Source organism: Macaca thibetana, chromosome 3 (assembly GCF_024542745.1).
Source record: "Macaca thibetana thibetana isolate TM-01 chromosome 3, ASM2454274v1, whole genome shotgun sequence".
NCBI lineage: Eukaryota > Metazoa > Chordata > Mammalia > Primates > Cercopithecidae > Macaca > Macaca thibetana.
The window spans coordinates 64,410,746-64,425,288 of NC_065580.1; the positions used below are offsets into that span (position 1 = coordinate 64,410,746).

The 14,543-nt window shown below is 34.2% G+C and overlaps 1 protein-coding gene across 3 annotated transcripts in view; it reads right to left on the bottom strand.

The window, feature by feature from the left end:
- The window catches only part of SEMA3D (semaphorin 3D), a 194,356-nt gene that overhangs the window by 84,196 nt on the left and 95,617 nt on the right, over nucleotides 1–14,543 (bottom strand). For all 3 annotated transcript variants that reach the window (XM_050785240.1, XM_050785241.1, XM_050785242.1), the window contains one exon: nucleotides 5,476–5,538. In XM_050785240.1, the coding sequence (XP_050641197.1) occupies nucleotides 5,476–5,538 (63 nt within the window). The remainder of the gene's footprint in view (nucleotides 1–5,475; nucleotides 5,539–14,543) is intronic.

A 14,543-nucleotide genomic window follows, 5' to 3' on the forward strand; every position in this document is an offset into this window, starting at 1 on the left:
AGCTATTGCCCACAATGTCAATCACTGCATGTAACCAGACAACCCAGGGAATAATATATTCAACTTAGGAAAAGTATTGAATTTCTCCTTCCTTCCTTTATTCCTCCTACCTACATGACTTTCCATAGGCCCTACCCTACCCCCACTGGGAGAGAAAGAAAAAGAGAAGAGGGGGAGAAGAGAGAAAGAACCAAAGCAAACATCAACTTTTTAATTATCCTAAGTAATATTAGATGTTTCAATGTTTTATCTCTCAGACATATTCATACATATATAAATAACTAAGTAGACAAGTATAAAGATGAATTCATACTTGGAGAGAAAAAAAGCAAAAACATACTAGTCTATGCATTAACACTTAGAATTTTAATTTCTCCCCAGATACCTGGAAAGATAATAGAAAAATAGAAGTACTTGTAATTCTCAAGATGTATGTAGTGTCCAATAAAATCCAAAACAGCTTTATATCTAGTATGATAATTGACTTACAATAGCTAATTTTAATTTATTTATGTTAAATATTAGAAGATACTAATGATTTAGGAATCTTATCTGGTTTTATTTTTAATGTGTGTTACAGAATATTGTTATCATCAAACATTTTTTGACTTTTCACCTATATCTGTCTCTGTGCTACATGTTAGGCTTGTCTAGAAGTTCTCAGACAGGATCCAGGATGCAGAGATATCAGTTTAGGTCTTAAAATCTTTAAAATAGGGCCGGGAGCGGTGGCTCACGCCTGTAATTCCAACACTTTGGGAGGCCGAGGCGGGTGGATCACGAGGTCAGGAGTTCAAGATCAGCCTGGCTAAGATGGTGAATTTTCTCTACTAAAAATACAAAAATACGAAGAAAAAAAAATAGCTGGGAGCGGTGGCAGGTGCCTGTAATCTCAGCTACTCAGGAGGCTGAGGCAGGAGACTCACTTGAACCCGGGCAGCAGAGGTTGCAGTGAGCTGAGATTGAGCCACTGTACTCCAGCCTGGGCGACAGAGCGAGACTCCGTCTAAAACAAACAAACAACAACAACCAAAAAAACTATTTAATAGATGGTTAACACTTCAAAATAAAAATAGAAAATCTCATATATCACATTTATACTTAAAAATGGGAAATCTAACAGTGAAGATTTCTACAGAGCAATAATCAGTTACAGTAAAAGTGCAAAAGAAAACATTTTAAAGAAAAAGATAGAAATGACTATTTAAATAAAGTCTATACATCAAATAAGGTAACTGATAAAGTGATAAAGAATATGTTTTCATGCATGGAACACAAGGCATTATACCTTATGTATACTCTATACATATTTATGTTATTATATACATCTACATATACGTGTGTATGTGTGTGTGTGTATATGTTTTATAAATCTGTAAATAATCAGCACAAAAAAGGCAAACAGGAAAATTAAAAAAATACAGCCCGCAGGGATATGCTATTTAAAAATTTTATTTTACCGCTATATAAGATGTTTAGAGTAATGAAAAAAATTCAAGCTAAAACAGCAAAAATAATTTTCTTTTTATTGGCAAAGAAGATACATATTTTATTCATTCATATGCATTTGTATTAAGCATTAATTGTATGTTGTATCCAATATTAACAATGGTATATTAGGTAAATACACCCTCCGTTGATCACATAATGCTGGTTAGAGCATATGAGCCATAAACTTTCTGGAGGGCGATTTGGCAACATGTTTATAAAAATTTTTATGTCCTTAACTAATAAAAGTCTACTCAATAATCAAAGATGTTCATAATATTTACATAAAAATTTTTCATGTACAGTGTCATTTTCTATAGTAAAACTGGATATGTACCAAACTTCTAACAATAGGGGATTGATGAAATAATACATAAAGAAATGCAGTGTAACTATTAAAATAGTGTTATAAAAAGGAATTTAATGACATGGGAAAATGCTCATGGCAGTCTGTGAAGTAAAAAAAATAAGTGTTTTAAGTGACTATGTACACAATGATTTCATACTGAAAAATAGTAAATAGATAAGATAGAAAAACATCAAAATGTCACCAGTTATCTCTGGTTAGTGTTCATGGGGGAGGTATTTATACATGACTTGTTTTTCTTTTTTTGCTTGTATATAATTTGCAAACTTTCTACAATGAACGTTCTATTTTAGTTTTAGACTTTCTTGAGAGAAAGAAAGGAAGAAAAAAAGAAAGGGAGAGGAAGGAAAGAAGGAAGGAAGGAAGGAAGGAAGGAAGGAAGGAAGGAAGGAAGGAAGGAAGGAAGGAAGGAAGGAAGGAAGGAAGGAAGGAAGGAAGGAAGGAAAGAGAAGGGAGAGAGGGAAGGAGGGAGAGAGGGAAGGAGGGTGAATATAATCAAAGAACTGAAGTTCCGGAAGACGCTTTAACTCTGTGTAATGTCTGTGTGGACAGGCTGTGCCCCTCTGTGGTTAAACTGACAAACAGCCCAGGCTTCCCTCACCCTGTGGTTTCTTTTGCTTGGAGTAAGCTGTTGAACCCACAATTATATAGTCAGGACTAAAGACATTTCTTTAGTTACTTTCTTTTGAATAACTTTCCACTAAACAGAAGTAAAATACTACCAAATATCTTCCTGTCACCTCTACCCTTCTTTGGATTAAACTGGGGACTATGTTCAACAAAGTGGAATAGTTCCCTTTTGTTTCCTCATCTTCTACTATCCCCACCCCAATTAGCTAACTTTCATTAGGGTAAATAATTCACTGTTTTGCAGTTATATAGTACCTTTGTGTAAAGGGACAGTCTTTCCAAACACTTGTTAATCCTAAACACACTCTTGGGAAGTAGGTAAAAATTACTAGAGAGGAAGGAGGAGAGAGGGTGATGCCAAACATAATAAAAGATGTCAATAAAATCACAGAGCTGTCTCAGTTTTCTGTCGGCCAAAATCTAAGTAATGCTGTTAAAAATGAGGATCTATGTTCTGGTGATATTACGGAGACAAATAATTTGAAGGATATAGTTTTTGGATCTTATATGTATATTTTATAATGTTATGTAAGAGCACAGACCTTGGGGCAAGACTTTTGGATTCAATCCCTGGCTTTACCATTTACCAGATGCATGATATTGGGCAAGCCATTTAAGATTTTTGGCTTTAGTTTTCTCATCCAGAATATAGAAAATAATAATAAAATCTAGCATATAGTGTTGTCATAAGGATTAAATGAGGTTATAAATGTAAAGCATTGAAAACAGTTCCTTGAACATGGTAACTGCTACAAAAGTGTTAGCTATTATCAGTAGCTCTAAAATGAAACATTATTTTAAAGGAACAAGTTAAAATGAGGCAAAAATTAAAAATTATCACTACATGATTCAACAGCAAACTATAGACTTTAGCAAAAAGCAAAAAGCTCCTCATATCTTTAATCCTGGGTTAGCAGCAAATGTACTTAAAGGTTAGAGGTGGTTGCTAGCTCACAATTATGACCGAATTGGAACAATATGTTCTATATACAGAATCCTACATGGTCAAGGATATCACCTCCAGAAAAGTTTATCTCCGTTTGCTTTAACTTAATAAGAGAGGCAATTAAGTTACTATGTAACTGGAATTAGTGAACATACCCAAGTGAGAACACTGTCAGAATTTAAACCTTCACTGACTGTTTGACCTTGACTGTTTATCCCTGATCTACTCCATGGGAAAAACAGTTTATTGGAGTCAATTGAAAACATCCTTTTCCTTCTTGCCTCCTTATCGTATACTCAATACTGGTGAAACAGAAATATTAAAATGTTCATGGTGGTTATGCCATGCTTATACTGTCCATTAAATGAAATAATTTGAAAAACTCTCATAACCAAAGCATTTTTTTTTTTCTCCATGAGTGTTCAGTAAAGTATTGGTGCTTTTGCAGACCTGGGTACCTGTTTGGTGTTGGAATATTGAACTGGATGAAGATATCAAAGCCATGGGAGGAAGAAGAATACATTACAGAATAGTTTAATCTCTTTCATCTCTAGTGGCCGAAATGTAAAAACTGTTTCCCACTGCATTTTATGTTAACACTCCCTGATATATTTCTGCTAATATAAATATGCCTGAAAGGATGACATTTAATTCTGTTAATAAGTGAATATAAAATCAGGGGTCACCACAAGTTTGTTTTGTTTCATTTCAATTATTTTGCTTTGTAGTTACTATGTAGAAGTCATCATTTGAGCAAATCTGTATCCCCCATTAGATTGAAAGCTGCATGAGGGCAGATATGATATGAATTTCATATACATATTTAGGATCTCTAAAAATATTTTTTGAATAAATGAGTAAGAAATGAGTGAACTAACCTGTTGTCTGAGATTATTAGCTGTCTGAGCTTCTCCTCACATCATTAGGCATTATGTGTTATATTGTTTTATTTATATCACGTTGATAGAGGATTCTTTATTCATCCTTTCGTAACAAACACTATTTGTTATTATTAAATATGACGGTATTACTGAGCTTAATACCCCTGCATTATTGTGGTTAGAGGTACGATTAAAGGATGGTGCAAAAGAAGCCTCAAGGTGTCCATTTTTCTGCCCCAGGTTACGATCTGTTGTCATCTTGGGTTACAACTTGATGTGAAATTTATTTTGCCAAAAAAAAGAGCAATTCTCCCCATTACCATAATGCAAGAAGTCAGGGCAGAAGACAGAATATCTGGCCTGAATCAGAGCACTCGGATGAGGAGAGAAGCCAGTCAGAGTCATGGCCCTCATTGCTGGAGATAAATCAGGTAACACGATTAGAGGGAGCATGCAGGACAGCTTGAACAGTGCAGAAATCAAGGTAGATAAGACCATCCCGCAGACAAAAAGTCATACCTGTTTAAGGGTTTTCTCTGCTCTTCAAGGCAGCTTAAACTAAAAGCTTCTATTAGTACCCTCTAGTTGTCTTTTATGAGTTATTTTATATAATCATTATTACTAATATGTAAATTTCAGAGGAAGTAATTACTAGTTCTTATGCCAGAATTGTCATTCATTATTAACTAATTCTTATTGTTCTTTCCATCATGTCACTACATAAAGGAATTCTTATAGATATTTTAATTTCAACTCAATTGAAATTACGTATCAATTCTGTGTGATGCTAAAATAACTGATGGTTTTATGTACACTTACAAAATACATGTGCATACATGAAAAATATATATTCTTACAACTACAATCTTTTGGATGGTTTATTTTTGAATATTTTAATGTGTTTCTAATCTTTTTTGTGACAAAAAATAATATTTAGAATTAATACATTAGAATATTTCTAGATTTCTTAAATTTTATAAATAATATCATGGCTTTCAGTAAGGTAGAGATATTTTATTCCACAGTAATATTCACATGGAATATGTTAGTTTAGTCTGAAAAATAATACACTAATACCATTAATTCAATAAAGCCCAATATAAATATTTATTCTCATATCAGTAAAAGTTTTACAAAGATAATTGTTAAAGTTTCATACTTACATTGGCATCTTTCCCAGCTAATTTACATAATTCCACCCGTTCCTTTGCAGCAGGCCAATAAATCTGCAAAACATTTCAAAGTATGTTACAATCTGAGTATCTGAAACACCCTAACACTCTGCAATTCTGATTAGAGAGTGATGTGTGAAATTGAAGAATGGGTATTAAGCATGTTGTTAGAGTCAGTGTGGGAAATCTGAGATTTAAATATTTCCCAAAGCCACTCTGAAAGTTTCTAAAAGAAAAGTGTCTAGTACTATCCATTTTTGTTAATCTTCTAGTTTCTAATTTAATGTATGTAACAGTAGATACATTATGTTCAGAGGTCCACAAGCTTTATCATGATGTCAACAGAATTTCACATGAGCATTTGTCTAAATAAGCGGCTCTATGTACCATGTTTTTCTGTGTTTACTCAGAGTAGCAGTACATCATAAACATGTGCCATGAAGTGTTAGAAACAACTCTCTGTCAGAGCATAAGTTCTTTCTTCAAGCCAAGGACCAGTGTGAATTTGTTGACAGTATTTAACATGCTTGGAACTCAGATGCATCTGACACTTAGCTAAATGTTTTATAAGCATTATCTTATTTAAATTTCACAATGACCCTCTGAGATGGCTGTACTTATTCTTCCCATTTTGAGATCAGAAAACTTAGTCACGTAGTCTTTAAATAACATGTTGAGGACCACAACACTATGGCAGAGCCACAATCTGACTCAAAGTCCATCTCACTCCTGAACTGGGGGGTTCTCAACCATTATATAACTCAAGGGTTCCAAACTCATCGGTTGATCGCTTTTAATTATGCTTCACAATCTTGTGTTCAAGCCTTTTCTTTCTTTCTTTTAAATTCTGTCAGGAAGTTTTTGTAGGAATTCTGTAAGAAAGTTTTTGAAAAATAAAGTTTAAACAGTTATGTTACTTCATTAGCTTACAGAAAGAAATGCTCTCTGTTAAGCTATAAGCAAGAAGGAACAAGAAAAGCAAGCTCTAAAATCTTATAATATATGCTCCAGGAGTTCCGGACAGACTTTTATTATGTTTCTTACCAATGGTAGCAGAAAATATTTTAATAGGTGAGAAAAAAAGGAAATATCCTGAAGGAATACACTGAAAGAGACTTGTTAAACCTGGAATTAACAAAGGATTTAGACGTCATCAATGTTTATATGATATTATCTTTGTGGTGAAATTTTAGGGTTTTATGTCTCTAAATAAAGAACAGAGAATAGCATTCAAAATAGACAAATACAATGAAATTTTTGAGATTTTAAACGGAAGCAAGATTGTTTACTTAGAGAAGATCTTAACACTCACAAATTACAATCCAGATATGTATATAGGCAGGTGGTAGAGACAGCAGGAGGCTCAAGTGATGAGCTAACCTTGATAAGGTACACAGTGAAGACCAGAAAATGCTATTTATTCAGAAATGGTTTGAATCACTGTAGTTCTACTATCACACAACTTTAAATAGCAGCCAGCAGTCAAGTATCAATGAGCTACAGCAATGTAAAGCAATATGAATGGAAATTAGCAACTCAGTAATAGGTCAAAAAAGAATATGTCCTCAGATTGAAAACCGCACGATCTTGCTTTAGATTAAAGTTAAAAGCAACTAAAATAAAATGGTTACATTTCAGGTGTATAGGCGGGTGCATTTAGAAAAATGGCCAGCCAAAATGGGAGACGAGGAGAAGGATGACTTGGTGGTAAGAAACAGGTTATTTATCAGATTCTAGCATTTGTATTTGAGGGTACATTTTCAGGCATTTAATACATAATTAAGAACAAGAGATTAATGTAAGTTAGTAAATAGATTAAAATGGGCAATGCTTGGACCAATGGACAATGGTTAGTCGTAAACCCAGAATCGTGAAGCCATAACTTAATAATCCAGATGGAACACCGCAGTTGGCCACAAACTGGAGAGTTTCTTCCAATGTTGTTTGTTATTTTTGTTTTGGTTGCTCCTTTGTTATTCATCATTGCTAGCAAAAATAGTGGACTGAGTGCTCTTTTAAAATTACATTGGCCAGGAGTGGTGGCTCATGCCTGTAATCCCAGCACTTTGGGAGGCCGAGGTGGGAGGATCACGACGTCAGGAGATCAAGACCATCCTGGCTAAAACGGTGAAACCCTGTCTCTACTAAAAATACAAAAAAATTAGCCGGGACTGGAGGCGGGTACTACAGGCGGGAGGCTGAGGCAGGAGAATGGTGTGAATCCGGGAGGTGGAGCTTGTAGTGAGCGCAAATTGTGCCACTGCACTCCAGCCTGGGTGACAGAGCAAGGCTCTGCCAAAAAAAAAAAAAAAAAAAAAAAAAAAAAATTGCATCTTGAATTCAGAGTCTTTGCTTTAGATATGAGATTACGAGATCTCTGGGTATCCTCTCACTTTTTTCCCCCTCCAATGGTCCAATTTTATTATTATTTTTAATTTTGGTTAAAAACACATAACATAAAAAATTTATCATTTTAACAATTTTCGGTGTAGAATTCAGTAATGTTAAGTATATTTACATTGCTCTGCAGCCAATCTCTAGAACTTTTTCATCTTGCAAAAGTGAAATGCTGTACTTGCTGGTTCTTCAATATTACAGTGATTTTTACAAAGGACAACTTTATGTCATTGGACTGAAAATAGTACACAGACTACTTATCCATAACCTGTCAATTGATTTAATCTTTTTAATGCACTCAAAATATATTTATTGATGCAGATCTTAAGCCTAGAATTTTATTTTATTTTATTTTTTTAGAATATTTTCTTTTTTTTTCCTCTTTCTTTGTAACCTTTATTTTAAGTTCAGAGGTACAAGTACAGGTTTGTCACACAGGTAAACTTGCGTCATGGGAGTTTCTTGTAAAGACTGTTTCTTTACCCAGGTATTAAGCCTAGTACACATTAGTTATTTTTTCTGATTCTCTCCCACCTTCCACCCTCCACCCTCCAAAAGGCCCCACTGTGTGTTGTTCCCCTCTATGTGTCCATGTATTCTCATCAGTGAACTCCCACTTATGAGTGATGAGAACACATGGACACACAGAAGTCCATTTTATAAGTATTTGGCTTTCTGTTCCTGTGCTAGTTTGCTAAGGATAATGGCCTCCAACTCCATCCATGTTTCTGCAAAGGACAACATCTGTTTCTTTTTTTATGGCTGGGCAGTATTCCATAGTGTACGTGTACCTCATTTTCTTTATCCAGTCTACCACTGATGGGCATTTAGGTTGATTCCATGTCTTTGCTATGGTGCTAGATTAATGTTTCTTTGAACCACTTCAGCATGAAAGATCCTGTTCTTTTTTTGTTTGTTTTAGATGACAATCAGGTTTAATCGCAATTCAGGAATACATATAGGGCAAATATCTATAGATTTGTTCAGAATTACATATCATACAAATATTAATAATGTAGGAAACAAAAAATACATAACTCTTTCATATTAAGTAAATGAGTCTTAAAAAGGATAAAGGGTTTTAAGGGTTTTATCTTGTACTTCAAATCATAGTATTGGGTGATTGAGTTAAATTATGAGATAAACGATGCCACCAAAATTAAGTGTGAATATATTCATTAGTAATTCTAAGAGGAGGGGCTTATTTAAAGAATGACAAAATGTGGAAGCAATCGTTTTTGAAATCTAAATCAAGATTTCAAAGTTAGCATCAAGTAGTTACTCTTCATTAACTGTTTGTTCACTAGACATATAATTATGAAGGGCCTTCTGTATGTCAGCCAAGATTGAGGTGCTTGGATCTGAGTCAGGATGGGAGAGACAGAGCGAGAAAAGAGTACACAAGATGAAACCACTGTGCCCAGGGAGCACTGTGGAGCGCTTACTGGTAAACAGCGTCTTTAGCAGTCTCTACTTTTGAGCCTCTGTTTTAAATTACTTGCTCTTAATAGTTTCAACTCTAATGTAATAGTTTGGTTTAGTTAGGTGGTTTCAACTCTAATTTTGTCTCAGGGACTTGACACCAAAATAGCAATTGCACATTTATTCTCTTTGTAAAGAAATACAAATCTGTAAAAGATGCTTTAATGTTTTTGTTGTACATTTTCAGTTATTGCTTATAAGTCATATAATTGTAATTTGAGTTGCATCATCCTAGTTGATGAAGCCATACAACTAATTACAAGCTTCAGAGAATTGACTTTTTGATTAGCAAGTAAATGTTACATACAAGCACAGGGATTCTGAGATGGGATCACAAAGAAAATTTTACTTCTTAACGTAAAATTAAAACCTTCAAAAATAACGCTTTATTGAAATTACATATTGGCTTATTTTGACACAATGCTGCCAAGGTTTAGTAATCACAAACAGAATTACCTTAAATAAAAACAACCCATGATATATCTGATTGTCTTTTAGACTCTAAACATTTACTTAGAAGGGAAAAAGAGTCATTATAGCTGTGTTAATATTGAAAAGATGTCAGTTTAATTATGATTTGTGGTGGACTTTTTTCTTACAGACTACCTAGTCATTAGAATAAAGAAATTTTTAAAAAATATTCATTTTTATTTCTAATTGGAAAATAATGTAAAAAGCAGAATTTCCCTTAATTAAATCTAAAAACACAAAAAACAAGACAAATTCATTTTTAAAGATCCACTCTTATTCTTACATAGAATTGGCAAAATTTTCAATAATCTTTTGAAGTGTTATATGTATATATACCACATTATATATAATGTTTATAGAATGCGATATATAATGTACAATGCACGCACATATATAATAGCATTCCACTATTTTCATATTTTTCTAGTCTCTCTCTCTCTCCCACTCCCCCCCCGTGTGTGTATGCGTGTGTGTGTGTGTGTGTGTGTGTATAGGTGCATGTGGAGGGGGAAGTAAGAGAGAGAAAGTCAGAGACACATACAGTTATATAAAGGGAAAAATAGAGATGTTAACTATAGGGTGACTGGGTATAGAATAAGATATGTTTGACATATAGGCTGAAATTTCAGCATATTTTGTACAACAGCCCAAGACATACCTGTGTTCCTTGGATTATTTTAGTAGCCTAGTCAGTACACTTTGAGATTGTGTCACTATTAGACAAAAGTCACATGATGTAGTTAAAAAATATAATATCCACATTATCTATTAAATGTCAACCCTCAGGATCAATAGTTAATATGGACAATTTTGAGACAGTGATTATTAATATTCTTACTGTATTTTGAATTCATTGGCAATAAAATGTCTCATAAATCTTCCTGCACTGTAGTGTGTCTTGCACACAGTATCTTGACATATTAAAAGTTGCACGAAACAGCACACAACAAAGCACATGTCCCTGTTTCCAACTGTGTTTGTCCCTTAGAAAGTCATCCACAGATATTTTTCCTTCACTTATCAAAGAGAATCATATCAGAAGCAGAGATGCCATTGCCTAATGGCCAGGTTTTAATTGTTCTGAAATATTCCCACATAACACTAATTCTTAACTAACCTTGTGCTGATGCACCAGATACAGATTTTAAGGATATAATTTTGGTGGGTTGTGGTCTTTGGGACCTTAGAGCCTTGATATCAAGGACTGCAAACATGCGGAGAGCTTACTGTTGCTATCTATCCACGTGCAGGAGACATCAGAAATCAAATGGAGATCTTTTCTGTGGATCCAGAAGAACCTAAGAATTCCTCTCAACTTACTTATTCAGGGTATAATTACTAATTGAACAATTATTAAATAATACGTGCCAATTGGTTTTAATTTGAGTGCTAATTCTTATAGATCTAGTTGATAACAGAAAACTGGCAAACAGAAGTAAATAAATTTATAACATTTCTTCACTTAGAAATAAGAGTTTATGGGTCAACACTGTAAAACAAGTATGTCTCATAAGCCAGTCCTCATATTCTATAATTTACTGACTTACCCATATTACTGTATTTATGTTGCCTTTATAGTATTTCACAGTTGATCATTTGCAAAGGATTAATTTTTTCATGCTAACCTTGGAAGGCTCAAATATTATTGTCTAAACATATATCTGTATATTTTCTTTTAGAGTTGTATAGCTTACTACTACGAAAAGAGACCATATTACTGAAATAAAAATTGTCTTCAGTTCCTCCTTAAATAGGCTTTGTGCATAAAGTTATAGTTTAAACAGATTCTTAAAAAGATTTAATAATATTTTTTAATGAAAATGTAGTGGAAACTGTGTGAATTTAAAATACAAGCTGTGATCTAGTTATATTGATTTTATTTGCTTATCTCTGTCCAAAATCCAAAACAACTTTTTGTCCTTTTAATATTATTTTTACTTCACTTTGAAAAAAAATACTTAGAAGGGACTCACAAAATATTGCAGTATCCCTAACAATTATTGTTTCATTCATGATTTATATAATTAATGAACAGTCATCTTTTAGTAAGGTGAAAATGTCAGACAATTAATTTTTAATTATTCAGTGTTAGGCAAGTCACAGAAACATTCAAATAATGATAAGACCTTATAACAACATCCAATGGAAATTCTAATTATATCTGCTCTTTGTTTCATCTTTGGAGAAGCGATTTAATTGTCTCAAGTTAGCAAGTGCATGGTCAGTCAAATGCCCCTTGGCCTAATTCAGAGATGTCAAAACAACTGAATGAGACACACAAAAGGAAGTTGAAACTTGTTAATAGAACCTAATTAAAGACAAAAATTCAGAACCCTTGAGATAGTGGCCATCTCTTTCAAAAAACAGGATACAAGTTTTTGAATGTCTTTAAAGAAAAAAAAAAAAGTCACTCTGAGTGCTATATAAGTATTTGAACAACTAAAAGAGCAATGGTTAATCTGGTTTCCCAGGACAGGGAGGTGTTTTCCTATTGCAAAACAAGAGCAACAGCGCCAAAGGTAAAGCTGGCACAGCTTTACAATTTCTGTCTAGGCCTGGCCTAGACAGAAATTGCTACAGAAGGGAAGTTTAAGTTCTCCACTTCTTTTTTTTTAGATTTTTATATAAGGGCAGGCCTACAAATTTTCCAAGAAAATGTCCTTCAATACAGAAGATGGAGTTCCAGGCACAGTCTAAAGTGGTGTTTTCCATGATATTTCTTCTTGAAGCCTTGGGTGACAATTGTCTTTCCCTTTTCCCGACTCAGCTCAGGAGCCTCACCTGCATTTTAGCCTTCTACCATGAACTATCTCTGTCTTCTACTACACTTTTGCTTATCACATCCATTTGGTACTTTCTTTTTCAAAAGTAAGTTTAGTTTGAGACCTTTTTCCAGGTGTAAAGATCAATTAAATGCAGTGCAATCAGAAGATGTGAATGTGAGTCCCTACGGCATCGCTGCTTGATTTGTGACTTTAGGTAGGTGTGAGTCTCAGCTGCCCAGCCTTAAAATACAAATCATCATCTCCACCAAGTTAATACTCATTTGAAAGAAACGTTCAAATGCCAATTTTATTATCATCTCCCTAGAAAGGTCTTTTCTAATAACAATCTGAAGTAGTTTCCCAGGAACACCACACATTTTTTAACATAACACTTCACAATAAGTGTTATTTTATTTGTTTCTTTTTCTCCATTAACTCTCTATTCCCAAATTGAAGACACTATGAGCACAAATGTCTGACCTGTTTCATTTTTCACTATATTCTCAGGATCTAGAAGAGTATCAGGAATATAGTAGAACCTCAATAAATATGTATTGCAAGACCGGGTGCCATGGCTCATGCCCTGTAATCCTAGCACTTTGGGATTACAAGTGAGGTGGGCAGATTGCATGAGCCCAGAAGTTTGAGACAAGACTGGGCAATGTGGCAACACCCTGTCTCTATTAAAAATAATAATAATAAAAGTTAGCTGGGCATGGTGACAAGCACCTGTAGTCCCAGCTACTCGGGAGGCTGAGGTGAGAGGATTGTTTGAGTCCAAGAAGTCAATGCTGCAGTAGGTCAAGATCACATCACTGCAGTCCAGCCTGGGTGACAGGAGTGCGAACCTATCTCATAAAACAAACAAACCAACCAACCAACAAACAAAACCTACCAATATGTATTGCATGAAAGAGAGAGAAATGCTAATATACCATACAAATTAAAATACATTCAAAGAAATTCACAAATGGTCAGTAATTTAGAAGTTGTGGTCCAATTACTCTTGTGGATGGACTTCAAACTTTTGTAGTGAATCCTATTCAATACCTCTAATCCATGACTCACTGAAGTTTAATAAGCACTGATGTCCGGTGTCAAGGAACATTGCTTTTTCTTCCTATCACCTTTAGTACCTGGCACAGAACCTGGCATAGTGAGCGCTCAATAATTATTCATTGAAAAGTGATCTGCAGAGTTTCCCATAGAATTGGACACAGAGAATGAGTTCTTGTCAGAGTTCTGGCGAGGTCTGAGCAGTCTGACAACATCCTGACAGTCCATTACAGTGACCAGATGGGACCTGCACATGAGCACCCGGGCTAGAGAGCCAGCACATCCATGAACGAGTCGATTGTTTTAGCTCTGTGATTACTAGACAGCATATGCTTGGCAGGCAATGGAAACAGATTAATCCCATGAATCTAAGCCGGGTGCCTTATACCGAAGTTAATTTATTAGGCTGTCCACATGCTTTCCATGTGTTTATATTTTCTTAATTTCAAGTATTAAATAAGACTTAAAAGACTGACAATTTTGTTTTACCAATAACTTGATTTTAAGTGAGAAGGTTATTTATTCTATTCTTTTCCCACTATATAATAGACTTCTTACAAGCTAAAGCATTAGACAGAAATGTCTTATTTAGCCCTAGAGTAAGTTAATAGAACTGGAGTCAGAAAATCATTCTGATTTATAATAGTATTTTTGCTTATACTTAATATCAAACAAGCAAGTGTAGAGTCCTCATGTATCAAAAGTCTTGTTGTAGACTTCCTTAAAGAAAGGGAAATAACAAAGCTCTTTTTATGTTAGGCAAAGAAAGGTGTTTAAATAGTCCACTGAAAATTATTATATGTAAAATTATAAACTCATTTAGGTTAGTTATTTTCACAATATAAATGCTCAAACATAAGGGTGTAGTATTAAGGATTTCAAGTAATC